General features: G+C 49.3%; 1 protein-coding gene across 1 annotated transcript in view; it reads left to right on the forward strand.

Annotated features, from left to right (window-relative positions):
* LOC111974476 (talin-2) overlaps positions 1–13,950 on the forward strand; it is a 22,069-nt gene extending 8,119 nt beyond the window's left edge. The window contains exons 2-13 of the mRNA XM_024002182.3: positions 1,232–1,398; positions 8,169–8,352; positions 8,607–8,732; positions 8,983–9,054; positions 9,751–9,867; positions 10,467–10,652; positions 10,912–11,019; positions 11,120–11,225; positions 11,731–11,855; positions 13,011–13,199; positions 13,360–13,542; positions 13,768–13,950. Coding sequence (XP_023857950.3) covers positions 1,232–1,398; positions 8,169–8,352; positions 8,607–8,732; positions 8,983–9,054; positions 9,751–9,867; positions 10,467–10,652; positions 10,912–11,019; positions 11,120–11,225; positions 11,731–11,855; positions 13,011–13,199; positions 13,360–13,542; positions 13,768–13,935 — 1,731 coding nt within the window. The 3' untranslated portion in view covers positions 13,936–13,950. The remainder of the gene's footprint in view (positions 1–1,231; positions 1,399–8,168; positions 8,353–8,606; positions 8,733–8,982; positions 9,055–9,750; positions 9,868–10,466; positions 10,653–10,911; positions 11,020–11,119; positions 11,226–11,730; positions 11,856–13,010; positions 13,200–13,359; positions 13,543–13,767) is intronic.
* Positions 13,951–14,853: the final 903 nt, after the last annotated feature.

Raw genomic sequence — 14,853 nt, forward strand, 5'->3', positions numbered from 1 at the left:
ACTCGCTCGTCTCTCTCTGTCGCTCCTCGCTCTCTCTCTGCTCGCTCGCTCGCTCTCTCCTCTGTCGCTCGGCTCGCTCCTCCTCTCGTTCTCTCTCTCTCTCTCTCTCGCTCTCTCTCTCTGTTGCTCTCTCTCTGTTGCTCTCTCTCTGTTGCTCTCTCTCCTCTGACGCTCGCTTTCTCTCTGTCGCTCTCTCTCTCTCTCTCTCTTTTGCTCTCTCTCTGACGCTCGCTCTCTCTCTGTTCGCTCTCTTCTGTCGCTCGCTCTCTCTCTGTCGCCCGGCCTTCTATCTGGCTCTCTCTCGTTCTCTCTCTCTGTTGCTCTCTCTCTGTTGCTCTCTCTCTCTGTTGCTCTCTCTCTGTCACTCTCTCTCTGTCGCTTGCTCTGTCGCTCTCTCTTTTGCCTCTCTCTCTGACGCTCGCTTTCTCTCTGTCGCTTCTCTCTCTCTGCGCTCTCTTTCTCTCTGACGCTCGCTCTCTCTCTGTCGCTCGCTTCTCTCTGTCGCTCGCTTTCTCTTTGTCGCTCGCTCTCTTTCTGACGCTCGCTTTCTCTCTGACGCTCTCTCTCTGACGCTCTCTCTCTGACGCCTCTCTCTCTCTGACGCTTTCTCTCCTGCTCTCTCTCTCTCTGACGCTCGCTTTCTCTCTGACGCTCGCTTTCTCTCTGTCCGGCTCTCTTCTCTCTCGCTCTCTGACGCTCTCTCTCTGTCGCTCTTGCTCGCTCTCGCTCTGTCTGTCTGTCGCTCGCTCTGTCTGGCGCTTTTTTCTCTGTCTGGCCGCTCACTCTGTCTGGCGCTTGCTCTCTCTGATTTGCCAAATATTCTCTCAGCTGAGTAGTAGCAGAGGAATAAGTGTGCAATGTAGCTGTCGTTTTGACTGGACGGGTTCTCTAGTTCCTATGGTCTGCATCTGATTGGATAGACATTAGACCAATACATCTGAGAGCACTGCAGTGAAAGAAAACAAAAGGAGGCAAGAGCACAACCATAAAACACTGCAAAAACCACCCACCTCCTACAACACGATACGAGTCCTGTAGCAATCACACACCAACAAGAGAAACACACCGACAGCCACACCAACTCCCTTTCTCTGATCTAGCCCCAGTGTCAATGGAGGCTGTGATCTGTGATTGTTTGTTTGTGGCTCCTACAGGARTCCTCAGTGTGTGTTGTCTCTGCCTGTGTCTTTCTGGATGTATCAAACTGAGCAGTTTGACTGTGTCTCCCTAGGTGTCGATGGTGCTGTCGGCCCTACAGGCTGGTAATAAGGGCACTCAGGCCTGCATCACAGCTGCCAGTGCTGTCTCTGGCATCATCGCTGACCTGGACACCACCATCATGTTCGCCTCCGCTGGCACACTCAACGCAGAGAATGACGAGTCCTTCGCTGACCACAGGTGTGTGTGTCCCTACAAGAATAGTAATGAAACAAAAATTTGAATAACTGGGGATATTTTGTTTGTCCCCACGAGGTCAAATGCTATTTCTAGGGGGTTTAGAGTTGAGGTTAGAATTTGTGTTAGGGTTAGAATTACATTAAAGGTTAGGAGCTAGGGTTAGTGCTCGGGTTAGTTTTAGTGTTAAGGTTAGGTTTTTGGCTTCGGGTAAGACGAACCATCAAACATGCAAAGCTTCAATACAGAACTAAGATTGATTACCAGGACTTGTACTCAGAGCATGTGGGGACCAACTGGCAAGTGTCTTCATTGACATGTTCAACCTCTCCCTGACCGAGGCTGTAATACCTACATATTTCAAACAGACCACCACAGTCCCTGTGCCCAAGATAGCGAAGGTAACCTGCCTAAATGATTACCGCCCCGTAGCACTCCCGTTGGTAGCCATGAAGTGCTTTGAATGGTCATAGCTCACATCAACACCATCATGACAGAAACCCTAGACCCACTCCAATTCCCATACTGCCCCAACAGATCCACAGATGATGCAATCTCAATCACACTCCACACTGCCCTTTCCCACCTGGACAAAAGGAACACCCATGTGAGAATGCTATTCATTGACCACAGCTCAGCGTTCAACACCATAGTGCCCACAAAGCTCATCACTAAGCTAAGGAACCTGGGACTAAACACCTCCCTCTGCAACTGGATCCTGGACTTTCTGATGTTGACCCTCAGGGGTGCGTCCTCCTGTACTCCCTGTTCACCCACGACTGCATGGCCAAGCATGACTCCAACACCATCATTACGTTTGCTGATGACACAACAGTGGTTGGCCTGATCACCGACAATGATGAGACAGCCTATAGGGAGGAGGTTAGAGACCTGGCAGTGTGGTGTCAGGACAACAACCTCTCAATGTGAGCAAGACAAAGGAGCTGACCGTGGACTATAGGAAAAGGAGGGCCGAACAGGCCCCATTAACATTGACAGGGCTGTAGTGGAGTGGGTCGAGAGTTTCAAGTTCCTTGGTGTCCAGATCACCAACAAACTATCATGGTCCAAACACACCAAGACAGTTGTGAAGAGGGCAAGACAACACCTTTTCCCCCTCAGGAGACTGACAATATTTGGCACGGGTCCCCAGATCCTCAAATTTCTACAGCTGCATCCTGACCGGTTGCATCACTGTATGGCAACTGCTCGGCATCTGACCGGAAGGTGCTACAGAGGGTAGTTCGTACGGCCCAGTACATCTGTGGCCAAGCTTCCTGACATCAGAACCTATATACTAGGCGGTGTCCGAGGAAGGCCCAAAGAATTGTCAGACTCCAGGCAACCAAGTCATGAACTGTTCTCTCTGCTACCGCACGGCAAGTGGTACTGGTTCGCCAAGTCTAGGACCAAAAGGCTCCTTAACAGCTTCTACCCCCAAGCCATAAGACTGCTGAACAACTAAACTAATCAAATGGCCACCCAGACTATTTACATTGAGTACGTGTTAGGTTTAGGATTAGGAGTTAGGGAAAATAAGATTTTGAATGGGACTGAATTGTGTCCCCCCCACAAGGTTGTGTGTGTGTGTGACAGAGACAGCTGGAATCAGGCCTTAGGCCAGGGGTGTCAAACTCATTCCACGGAGTCTGAGAGTGTGCTGGTTTTTGGTTTTTCCTTTCAATTAAGACCAAGACAACCAGGTGAGGAGTTCCTTACTAATCACTGACCTTAATTAATCAATCAAGTACAAGTACAAGGGTGGAGGGAAAGCCCTTTGTGGAATGAGTTTGACACGTGCCTTAGGCCAACCTCCGCCCCTGCACTCAGTGACAGGAAGACATATAGCCTAGTGATCAGGCAGGAGGAAGTGTCTGGACTGGAGTCACACTACAAATCATTCAGACTGGGAGGAGAGGAAGTCGCTCAGTACTTCTATTAAACACTTCAGACGTACTGTACCTTACCTGACCCCTGCCTCTGCAGATGCTCTGACAAAGATCAACCTTTGATATGGAAATCTCTGAAGGTTGAATGATGTCATCTTTTTAACACTAGAACCGCTTGGCATCTATGGACCCCCCTTCAAGCTAATGAGCAGTCATTTTGACTGCAACATTCTAACAGTGTAATTAATATATTTCATGTTATAGCAAAAATTATCATTTGGTTGTGTTTATGAAGGCCTTGGTTAACATGATAATCCGATTTGTATTTTATTTCAAATTACACAATAGCATTTTCTTTTCTGTGATACTCAAACACAAAAATTCTAGTTTTTAATACATTTTATTTATGAAGTGCTTTGTTACATCTATGAAACAGAAAGCATATGGTTAGGACATGTTAAACAGCTTCTGTTTTAGAAAAACTAAAGAACATCAACCTACGCACCAAGAAGTGGGTCAAAAAGACGCTACATCAAATGACAACATCACAGTAGCATGAACATCATTAGAAGTAGGGTCAAAAGACACACGGTCAAATGAAGACAACATCAGTAGCCTGAACATCATTAGAAGTAGGGTCAAAAACACACGGTCAAATGAAACATCACAGCGCCTGAACATCATTAGAGAGTAGGAGTAAGAAAAAGACACGGTCAAATATGAACACATCAGTAGCCTGAACATCATTGATAAGTAGGGTCAAAAGACACACGGTCAAATGATTGACAACATCAGTAGCCTGAATATCATTAGAAGTAGGTCAAAAGACACACGGTCAAATGATGACAACATCATAGCCTGAACATCATTAGAAGTAGGTCAAAAGACACACGGTCAAATGACAACATCAGTAGCCTGAACATTCATAAGAAGTAGGGTCAAATAGACACCACGGTCAAATGATAACATCAGTAGCCTGAACATCATAGAAGTAGGGTCAAAAGACACACGGTCAAATATGATGAAACATCAGTAGGCATGAACACTCATTTGAACAAGTATGTTTAGAGGAGTCAGATAATATAATAGTGAAACTTGGCACAACAGCATAATGACATTACAATGAATATGTAGTTAATATGACAGTAGTCAAAAAAATATAAAATATTATTGTAGCTCGTACTCATCAGTTGTATTTCATTTAGCTATTCGCCTGTCCTAACAGTTGACACAATTTTCTAATTTCACTTATTGACACACTTGACTACTTGTTTTAGTTTATAGTATCCGGTTTTCTCTTGCTTGTGTCCCGTTGTCTTGTCATTCTTCAGCACTGTTGAGTACAATGGCTGTGCAGGTGCCTTATTTTGGGCAGAGGGAGGGTGCTCCCTCTCTGTTTGTTCATGGTGCCGCATACTGTTTTCTATGCAAGCAACTTGTTCGCCAATGACAGTGAAGTGAAGAAGTTGTCCGTGGTGACAGTTCTCTTTAACCCCTCATCACCACACTTCTCTGAAACTTGTGCCTGCTGCGAGATGTGGATATTTTCCCAGAGATTGAAAGCCGTTCAACATTTACGCTCTCGCTGTGTAGCGTCCTCCAAGTAGTCCAGAGTAGTCTCATAAGACTGGTTGGATTTGTTGCTGATTAGGAACATACCATTTTGAGATAATGATTAGAATGGATCAATACAATAGAATGGCCCTCCCTGTTCTTCATTCACATTGGTGATTCCACATCATACTACTTACTTCTTACTTTTATTTCATCTGTTTGTGTGTGAAAATAGTTTAGGTGTAGTTTAGGTTCAGTTTCAACTTGGACTCCACTTTCAACTGTCGGAAGAAGAGCAGAGCAGGCCCTACTGTTGGGAGAGGAGCAGAGCAGGCCCTCACTGTTGGGAGGAGGAGCAGAGCAGGCCCTACTGTTGGGAGGAGGAGCAGAGCAGGCCCTACTGTTGGGAGGAGGAGCAGAGCAGGCCCTACTGTTGGGAGGAGGAGCAGAGCAGGCCCTCCTGTTGGGAGGAGGAGCAGAGCAGGCCCTACTGTTGGAGGAGGAGGAGCAGAGCAGGCCCTACTGTTGGAGGAGGAGGAGCAGAGCAGGCCCTACTGTTGGGAGGGGGGGGGGGCGGAGGAGCAGAGCAGCCTACTGTTGGGAGGAGGAGAGCAGAGCAGGCCTACTGTTGAGGGGAGGAGCAGAGCAGGCCCTACTGTGGGAGGAGGAGCAGAGCGGCCTACTGTTGGAGGAGGACAGAGGCAGCCCTACTGTGGGAGGAGGAGCAGAGCAGGCCCTACTGTCTGGGAGGAGGAGCAGAGCAGGCCTACTGTGGAGGAGGAGCAGAGCAGGCCCTACTGCTGGAGGAGGAGCAGAGCAGGCCCTACTGTTGGGAGGAGAGGCAGAGCAGGCCCTACTGTGGAGAGAGGAGCAGAGCAGGCCCTACTGTGGGAGGAGGAGGAGCAGAGCAGGCCCTACTGTGGGAGGAGGAGGAGCAGAGCAGGCCCTACTGTGGGAGGAGGAGGAGCAGCAGCAGGCCCTACCTGTGGAGGAGGAGGAGCAGAGCAGGCCCTACTGTGAGGAGGAGGAGCAGGAGCAGGCCTACTGTCGGGAGGAGGAGGAGCAGAGCAGGCCTACTGTGGGAAGGAGGAGCAGAGCAGGCCCTACTGTGGGAGGAGGGCAGAGCAGGCCCCTACTGTGGGAGGAGGAGAGAGGCAGGCCCTACTGTGGGAGGAGGAGCAGAGCAGGCCCTACGTCTGGCAGGAGGAGCAGAGCAGGCCCTACTGTGGGAGGAGGAGCAGAGCAGGCCCTACGTTGGGAGGAGGAGGAGCAAGAGCAGGCCCTACTGTCGGGAGGAGGAGGAAGCAGAGCAGGCCCTACTTTTGGAGGAGGAGGAGCAGAGCAGGCCCTACTTCGGGAGGAGGAGGAAGCAGAGCAGGCCCTACTGTGGGAGGAGGGAGGAGCAAGAGCAGGCCCTACTGTTGGGAGGAGGAGGAGCAGAGCAGGCCCTACTGTTGGGAGGAGGAGGAGCAGAGCAGGCCCTACTGTTGGGAGGAGGAGGAGCAGAGCAGGCCCTACTGTTGGGAGGAGGAGGAGCAGAGCAGGCCCTACTGTTGGAGGAGGAGGAGCAGAGCAGGCCCTACTGTTGGGAGGAGGAGGAGCAGAGCAGGCCCTACTGTTGGGGGAGGAGGAGACAGAGCAGGCCTACTGTTGGGAGGAAGGAGGAGGAGCAGAGCAGGCCCTACTGTTGGGAGGGAGGAGGAGCAGAGCAGGCCCTACTGTTGGGGAGGAGGAGCAGAGCAGGCCCTACTGTTGGGAGGAGGAGGAGCAGAGCAGGCCCTACTGTTGGGAGGAGGAGGAGCAGAGCAGGCCCTACTGTTGGGAGGAGGAGGAGCAGAGCAGGCCTACTGTTGGGAGGAGAGGAGCAGAGCAGGCCCTACTGTTGGGGGAGGAGGAGGAGCAGAGCAGGCCTACTGTTGGGAGGAGGAGGAGGCAGAGCAGGCCCTACTGTTGGGAGGAAGGAGGAGCAGAGCAGGCCTACTGTTGGAGGAGCAGAGCAGGCCCTACTGTTGGGGAGGAGGAGCAGAGCAGGCCCTACTGTTGGGAGGAGGAGGAGAGCAGAGCAGGGCCCTACTGTGGGAGGAGGAGGAGCAGAGCAGGCCCTACTGTGGGGAGGAGGAGGAGCAGAGCAGGCCCTACTGTTGGGAGGAGGAGGAGCAGAGCAGGCCCTGTTGGGAGGAGGAGAGGAGCAGAGCAGGCCCTACTGTGGGAGGAGGAGGAGGAGCAGAGCAGGCCTACTGTGGAGGAGGAGGAGCAGAGCAGGCCCTACTGTGGGAGGAGGAGGAGCAGAGCAGGCCCTACGTTGGGAGGAGGAGAGCAGAGCAGGCCCTACTGTTGGGAGGAGGAGGAGCAGAGCAGGCCCTACTGTGGGAGGAGGAGGAGCAGAGCAGGCTACTGTTGGGAGGAGGAGGAGCAGAGCAGCCCTACTGTGGGAGGAGGAGAGAGGAAGCAGGCCCTACTGTTGGGCAGGAGGGAGAGCAGAGCAGGCCCTACTGTTGGGAGGAGGAGGAGGACGAGAGCAGGCCCTACTGTTGGGAGGAGGAGGAGCAGAGCAGCCCTACTGTTGGGAGGAGCAGAGCAGGCCACTACTGTTGGGAGGAGCAGAGCAGGCCCTACTGTTGGGAGGAGCAGAGCAGGCCCTACTGTTGGGAGGAAGAGCAGAGCGCCCTACTGTTGGGAGGAGGAGGAGCAGAGCAGGCCTACTGTTTGGGAGGAGGAGGAGCAGAGCAGGCCCTACTGTTGGGAGGAGGAGGAGCAGAGCAGGCCCTACTGTTGGGAGGAGGAGCAGAGCAGGCCTACTGTTGGGAGGAGGAGCAGAGCAGCCTATGGGGAGGAGGAGCAGAGCAGGCCCTACTGTTGGGAGGAGGAGGAGCAGAGCAGGCCCTACTGTTGGGAGGAGGAGGGCAAGGGGGAAAAACATTCAAAGAAATGACATGCCCTCCTATAACTGGTTATTACACCAGTTCTGTTTGTGATATTAAGATCTAACAACGGGGTGTGTTTTTAGACTTATTTAGGAAAAGTCAAGGACGGAGTGGCAAGAGTAATGGCAGAGTAATAAAAACAAAAAGTAATGAGCTGTCAAAATGATGCTTTAGGGTTCTAGTGTTAAGAGCTATCATTTTGAATGGGTTAAGAGTTTTGACATATCTTTGTGTTGGTGGAGGGTCGTCTATAGCAGGATGGTATTAAGACCATTGGAATAAAAATAACGTAATGTTTAACCATGAGCCATGGTAACACCTGTAGAAGTTTAGAGATTTGACCGCCTCCTTCGGTCTCTCTTGGTCTGCGTCCGTCTCTCCTCCCTCTCCCCGCACCCCCTCCCAGGGAGAACATATTGAAGACAGCGAAGGCTCTGGTGGAGGACACTAAGATGTTGGTGTCTGGAGCAGCGTCCGGTCAGGACAAACTAGCCCAAGCTGCCCYGTCCTCAGCTAAGACCATCACACAGCTCACTGACGTGGTCAAACTGGGCGCCGCCAGCATCGGCTCTGACGACCCAGAGACACAGGTGACCTATTATTCATTTTAGGTGACATCTTCTGTTCCCAGAACAGTCCTTAGTGGACAGAATTACTGTACCATTTTAGACTGTTTTTAATTAATAAAACATAGGCCTACTGCAACTTTCCTTTCTTCAAAGAGACTGCTATTAAAAGTAGGAAGTACTGTAGCTATTTAGGGGGACCTATTGATGTACCCAACCTGGGATGGACTCTACCCCYGGTTGTGTCCTTAATAAGCTGATGTGTGTGTTCTGTATAGGTGGTTCTGATCAACGCAGTGAAAGACGTGGCTAAGGCCCTGGCTGAGCTCATAGGAGCCACTAAGTGTGCTGCGGGCAAGGCTGCAGACGACCCGTCCATGTACCAGCTGAAGAGTGCTGCCAAGGTAGGAGACCCAGTGAGACCCATATTGGACTCTCAGGCCACTGTCTCTAACAGMCATTGTTGCATCTTCATCCCTCCTGGCTGTAGCTTATTATACAGTTATTATACATCTTGTTGACAAAGTCTTTTTAGTCCAGCACTAGGCTTAATCTAGGCTTAATCTGTGTCCGGGTAACCGCCCCATTCTGTTTGAACTATCTAGTGCCCTGAAATAAAATATTGTAAGATGAAATCTTGTAATCTACGCCCAGTTGTCCCCCAGAAACATGGCAGACGTGAACGGGATGCCTCCTCAGTCTGATATGTGCGTAAAGGGTGTTCTGGTGAGCGCTTCCAGTACACCAGATGAAGGCATGCTGTCGTTGTGTGCCATAGCAGCAGATTTCCTCCCCCTCCTTTAGGCCTAGCCATTAATCAACATCCCATCTACCTCTTATATGCTAACGCCATGCTCTCATCTCAGCYCTAGTCAATGACCCAGCTAAGTGGAAAGGAAGCAAGATCTAAAATCACTGTRAGCCACTACCTACCTAGCGCATGCGGTGGGAATGTAGTTTAACAGACTGATGGACTGTGTCCCAAATGGTATCCTATTCCCTATATAGTGCTCTACTTGGGGKCCTYGTTAAAAGTAGTGCACTATARAGGGAATAGGATGCCATTTGYGACGCAGTCATAGTAATCCAGGGAACTCCTTTTAACCTGCTTTTGGACCTTCTCCAAGCCCTGAGGCAGACAGACGGTAGATAACAGGTAGAGTATGGCTTATATTKATTTCAGCTCAAACTGCAGTGCTGTGGTTCATGTTGATGGCTGTTGTGCTCCCCGTCTTTCAGTTCCATATGGTGTTTATGTACATAATAATACCAACAGCACACGCAAACTGTCAACAGAAAAAAAGGTTCATCTCTCCGCCCACCAAAGGCAAGATGTCTCTCTGATGCKCCCCAGTGCTGTCTCTCCCACTGACATCCTTGGACCTGTCTCCCCCATTGTCCCCCCCTCTMGTAACCCACCAGGTGATGGTGACCAACGTGACYTCCCTGCTGAAGACGGTGAAGGCTGTGGAGGACGAGGCCACGCGGGGGACCAGAGCTCTGGAGGCCACCATTGAATGTATTAAACAGGAACTCACGGTAAGCAATCATCTATAAAGTTATTTAAGTTCAATCCAATGACTTGCTTAGGATAGATGACAATGGACATGCCTCCCACTTACGCCTTTGTGGCCTAAACGTGTCCTCATGCTAACCTGTAAATGCTTTAATAGTTACATACTATAAAAGCATTGACATATTGAATCATCAACCATAACGTTTATATACTTGTCACTAGATGAACTCTAGAACGGCCCAGGCCTTGTGTTTTCCCTGCTATCCTTATCTTTTTAGTAACTGACAGAGGACCACAGATCTCCATTAGTTTGTGGTTCCAGCTCTAAGCTTTATCAGTATCCCCCCAGGACAGCCTCCTAGTGCAGCTACTACAACTAGAGCCTTAATCAAACACGGCTATTACCATGGGATCAATAAGATAAACCAGAGTTAAAACTCAACAACCAGGGTTGCCACATAGGGATACATTAGTATGCATGTTGGGTGTTTGGTCATTATAGGACATAGCCCTGTTAGTTGTTACTGCACACAGCTGTACAATTCAACATTATATGGAGAGCTGTTTGATATTTTAAATCAGTGAGGTTTTTAAGAACATATTGAGTGTTGTATTTCTTCAGGTGTTCCAGTCTAAGGACGTCCCGGAGAAGTCGACCACGCCTGAAGAGTTCATCCGCATGACCAAGGGCATCACCACGGCAACAGCCAAAGCAGTGGCGGCTGGGAACTCTGCACGACAGGAGGATGTGATCTCCACAGCTAACCTGAGTCGCAAGGCCATCTTCGACATGCTGACCACATGCAAGGTTCTGATCAATACTCCTTACTAGGGAAGATGTCCCCTACCTTCTGTCCCCTACCCTTCTATCCTGTATACTTAAACCCTGACCAGCACGGCCATTTTCAACATGCTGACTATATGCGAGGTTGTGATCATCCCTAGGCCCTAAACGTTGTAGATGTTAGAGGAAGAACAGATATTGATATTACTCCTCATCTCATCCATACTGACCACCTGGAAAGMGGATCATCTGACTCCTAACACTGTGTGTCTGTGTCCCTCAGCAAGCAGCTTACCACCAGGAGGTGAACAAGGACGTACGGAGCAGAGCGCTGCTCTACGGGACAGAGTGCACCACAGGTTACATTGACCTACTGGAGCATGTGCTGCTGGTAAGTTGGGTGGGGGTGGGTATGTCTGTGATTGAGAATAGAGTAATAGTGATGATGGGGATGTTTTCCTGAACCACCTCTACTCTGGGTGTATCTCCAGGTCCTCCAGGGGCCTACAGCAGAGCAGAAGCAGCAGCTGGTGTTCTACTCTAAACGTGTTGCTGGGGCTGTTACTGAACTCATCCAGACTGCTGAGGCCATGAAAGGTGAGAGWAGACACTTCACTCAACTACTYTACGCCTGGTTCATAATATAGGACAGTAATGATCATTTAGCAGATATACTGTATGTATCCAGAGTGTTCTTTTAACAGTCTGTTCCTGCCTTCTTTGCCACAGATGGAGGTAAGTTAAGAATGTAACCAGTTGTGATTCAGGGCCGACCATTCCATTGAGATTCATTGTTGAATTGTCCCTCTTTACAGGCCCGTTAGTCTAACAATATCCCCATTCATCCATCATGCTCTTCATTTTAGTTTCCTTCTCACCATAAAGACATGGTGAAATGCTCATCACCATGTCATTGCAGTCTGGATGCTCTTCATTTGCATATTTAATGTCACTGATAAGATAATTGCGATTCAATCTTAAACACACTTAATTTGCTGTGCATGCCGTGGCATTTGTTCTGTCTCTGTGGTCTCCATATTGTGAGGCATGCTCTGTTCATACACTGCTGTGTGTGTGGTAACTCACTGTGTGTGTGTTTCAGGCACAGAGTGGGTGGACCCAGAGGACCCCACAGTGATAGCAGAGACAGAGCTGTTGGGGGCGGCAGCGTCCATCGAAGCAGCGGCTAAGAAACTGGAGCAGCTGAAACCCAGAGCCAAGCCCAAGGTAGGAGACTACACCACCCACAACGCACCTCACAAGTCACATGGGTATTTTTAACCCCCAATTTCTACACTAATAACAGAAATGGGATGCATAAGTTGGAGCAAGAATGACAATCCTGTCAGTAATTTTGTCTTGGTGCTTGTCTCATTGTTGGGYTGTTTGTCATTATGTGTTTGGCTATCTGTTTAGAGACGGTGTCTCATCAGTTTTGACACTAAGACTCTGTGGTGTTCAGTCACCGTGAGTCAGTGTTAGATCCAGAGGGTGATGCTCTATTCACTATTTGAATGTCTAATACTTGTATTGTCTCTCCTCACATACAGTGAAAGTAGTGGCAACCTCTCTGTCTCTGGATTTATTCATGTTTGTACACCTGTATGTACACCCGTCTGTCTACCAGTCTATCAGTCTGTCTGTAGCTGATATCATGAACATTGTTCAGGAGGAACCCCCTACTCAATTCTGACTTTGACCTTCTGCTCACCGCGCCCTCCTCTCCCTCCTTCACTCTTTTCCTCTTTCAATCCCTTTCTCCCTCCACTTCCTGCTGTCTATGATTCTAACCCTTCTGTTCCTCCCTTCCTTCTCACTCACTCACTCCCTCTCTCCCTCTTTCTCTCTCCCTCTCTTTCTCTCTCCCTCTTTTTCTCTCCCTCTTTCTTTCTCTCTCTCCCTCTTCCTGTCCTGTAGTTCTAGTTGTAGCCCATCTGTCCCTATATACAAAGTACTCCTCTGATCAGAGTAAAAACCCTCGAAGCCTTCTCTGCAGGCCTCTGTCTGATATGTTTGATATATTAGGTTGTTATTCAATCCAACTATATATCAAACATATTTCTACAGTGTCCCGCCCTGTCTACAGACTGTGTGTGTGAGGGACTGGTCTAATCTTGGAATGACTTGGCATAGAATAGTTGTAAGTGTTTTGTGTTCTTACTTCGTTTAGTTTGCCCCAAATAACAGATGTTACTSAGAAGTMTCTGTAGTGCAGACAGTACGGATTTGTAAACAATCTGTGTCATTGAACTATTTTGAAATTGAAAGACTTGAACAGCTGTACTCTAAAACTCCAACATCAAAACCATTACGGTTGCTATGTAATATGATTGCCTCTTCCTGTGAGACGTCTGAGTTGTGACTGTCTCGTCTCCCCTTCAGCAAGCAGATGAAACGRTGGACTTTGAGGAGCAGATCCTGGAAGCAGCTKAGTCCATCGCTGCGGCCACCAGTGCCCTGGTCAAGTCTGCTTCAGCTGCCCAGAGAGAGCTGGTGGCTCAGGGCAAGGTGGGCTCTATTCCAGCTAACGCAGTGGATGATGGTCAGTGGTCCCAGGGTCTGATCTCAGCGGTACGTACACACACCTACACACACACAATCTAAATAAAGCCTCCAAATAACATTTATCAATCCTTTTTTTTGGAAGAGCTGAAATGAACACATCATTAATTGTAAGGGATGGCATCTTTGAAATGTATATGAAGCGTTCTCTCTGTGTTCTCTCCTACAGGCCAGGATGGTAGCAGCAGCCACCAGTAACCTGTGTGAGGCAGCTAATGCCTCGGTCCAGGGCCAAGRCAGTGAGGAGAAGCTGATCTCGTCAGCCAAGCAGGTGGCAGCCTCCACAGCCCAGCTCCTAGTGGCCTGTAAGGTTAAAGCTGACCAGGACTCTGAGGCCATGAGGAGACTACAGGTACTAGGATGATGAATAACAAWTTGCCCCTTGCCTCCTAGGCACTCCTGTAGATCTTACACGCCTATCTAATTGTTTCAGATCTGGAGGGGTGCAGGGGGAGACGGGGCTCGGGGTCAATTTAGAATTCAGTGTAACCCCACAAACACACATCTTGTTTATTAGCATTGTGTAATAGTTGTAACATGTTATGTGGTATGATATTGATGGACTGTCCTGCCAAAGGCTGCTGGTAACGCAGTAAAGAGGGCGTCGGACAACCTGGTCCGAGCGGCCCAGAAAGCAGCGTTCCACAAGGCAGACGATGACAACGTGGTGGTCAAGACCAAGTTTGTGGGAGGAATCGCTCAGGTGAGACTTCAGGGCTCTGGCAGACTCCACAGTGACATGTAGACTGTTCAAACCAGATTTACTCTTGTCAAGCCTTTCAGTTCTYTAAGTGGACACATTAAGAACAACTCCAAGCATTTATCAGGAGCTGACAGCACTGTACAGTATGTTGTACAGGCTGCTTTGAATCAGGTGTTGTGTAGTAACTGGTGCCTGTTCTTTCTTAGTGTTAATTAGCTAGGTGTTGTGTAGTAACTGGTGCCTGTTCTAGCCGTCCATAGTCTTGTGTTATCTCGCTCAGCTGTAGGTGTTGTGTAGTAAACTGGTGGCTCCTGTTCTATCCTAGTGTTAATTAGCTAGGTTGTTGTAGTAACTGGTGCCTGTTCTATCCTAGTGTTAATTAGCTAGGTGTTGTGTAGTAACTGGTGCCTGTTTCATCCTGTGTCAGAGGGTTATGGAATGCTGCAGCCGTGCATCCGGGAGCGGATGCTGAGGAGGAGAGAGAGCCGTGTGACGGCAGGCCTAGGAAGAGAGCTAGGCGTCAATCAGACAGAAGCTCAGTACAAGTTCGGTACCATTCACAGTGAACAACTGATCGGGAAATAAGGACGAGACGACTGAGCTATCGTACCCCTGTAGGAATTGCTGCATGTGGCCATGGTGCACACTGCAGCTGTGTGCAGTGGTGTGTGTGTGTGTGTGTTGTGGGGCTGTGTTAGATGGTGTTAAGTGTGTGTGTGTGTTGTGCTGTGTGTGGCTGAGTGTGTGTGTGTTGTGATGTGTCGTGCTGTGGTGATGTGCTGGTTGTAGAGTGTGTGTGTGGTGTGTTGATGTGTGTGTGTATTTGAGTGCATTGTGCCATATAGGGTGTTCGTTATGATGTTAGTAGGTTATACCTATCGGTAAGAGCTTCTGATTAATAGAGCTGATGTTACTCGGTATAGAGCTTCAGTATTGATCTGGTACCAGAGTCTCTAATAC

This window comes from Salvelinus sp. IW2-2015, linkage group LG15, assembly GCF_002910315.2.
Source record: "Salvelinus sp. IW2-2015 linkage group LG15, ASM291031v2, whole genome shotgun sequence".
In the NCBI taxonomy this organism is placed as follows: Eukaryota; Metazoa; Chordata; class Actinopteri; order Salmoniformes; family Salmonidae; genus Salvelinus; species Salvelinus sp. IW2-2015.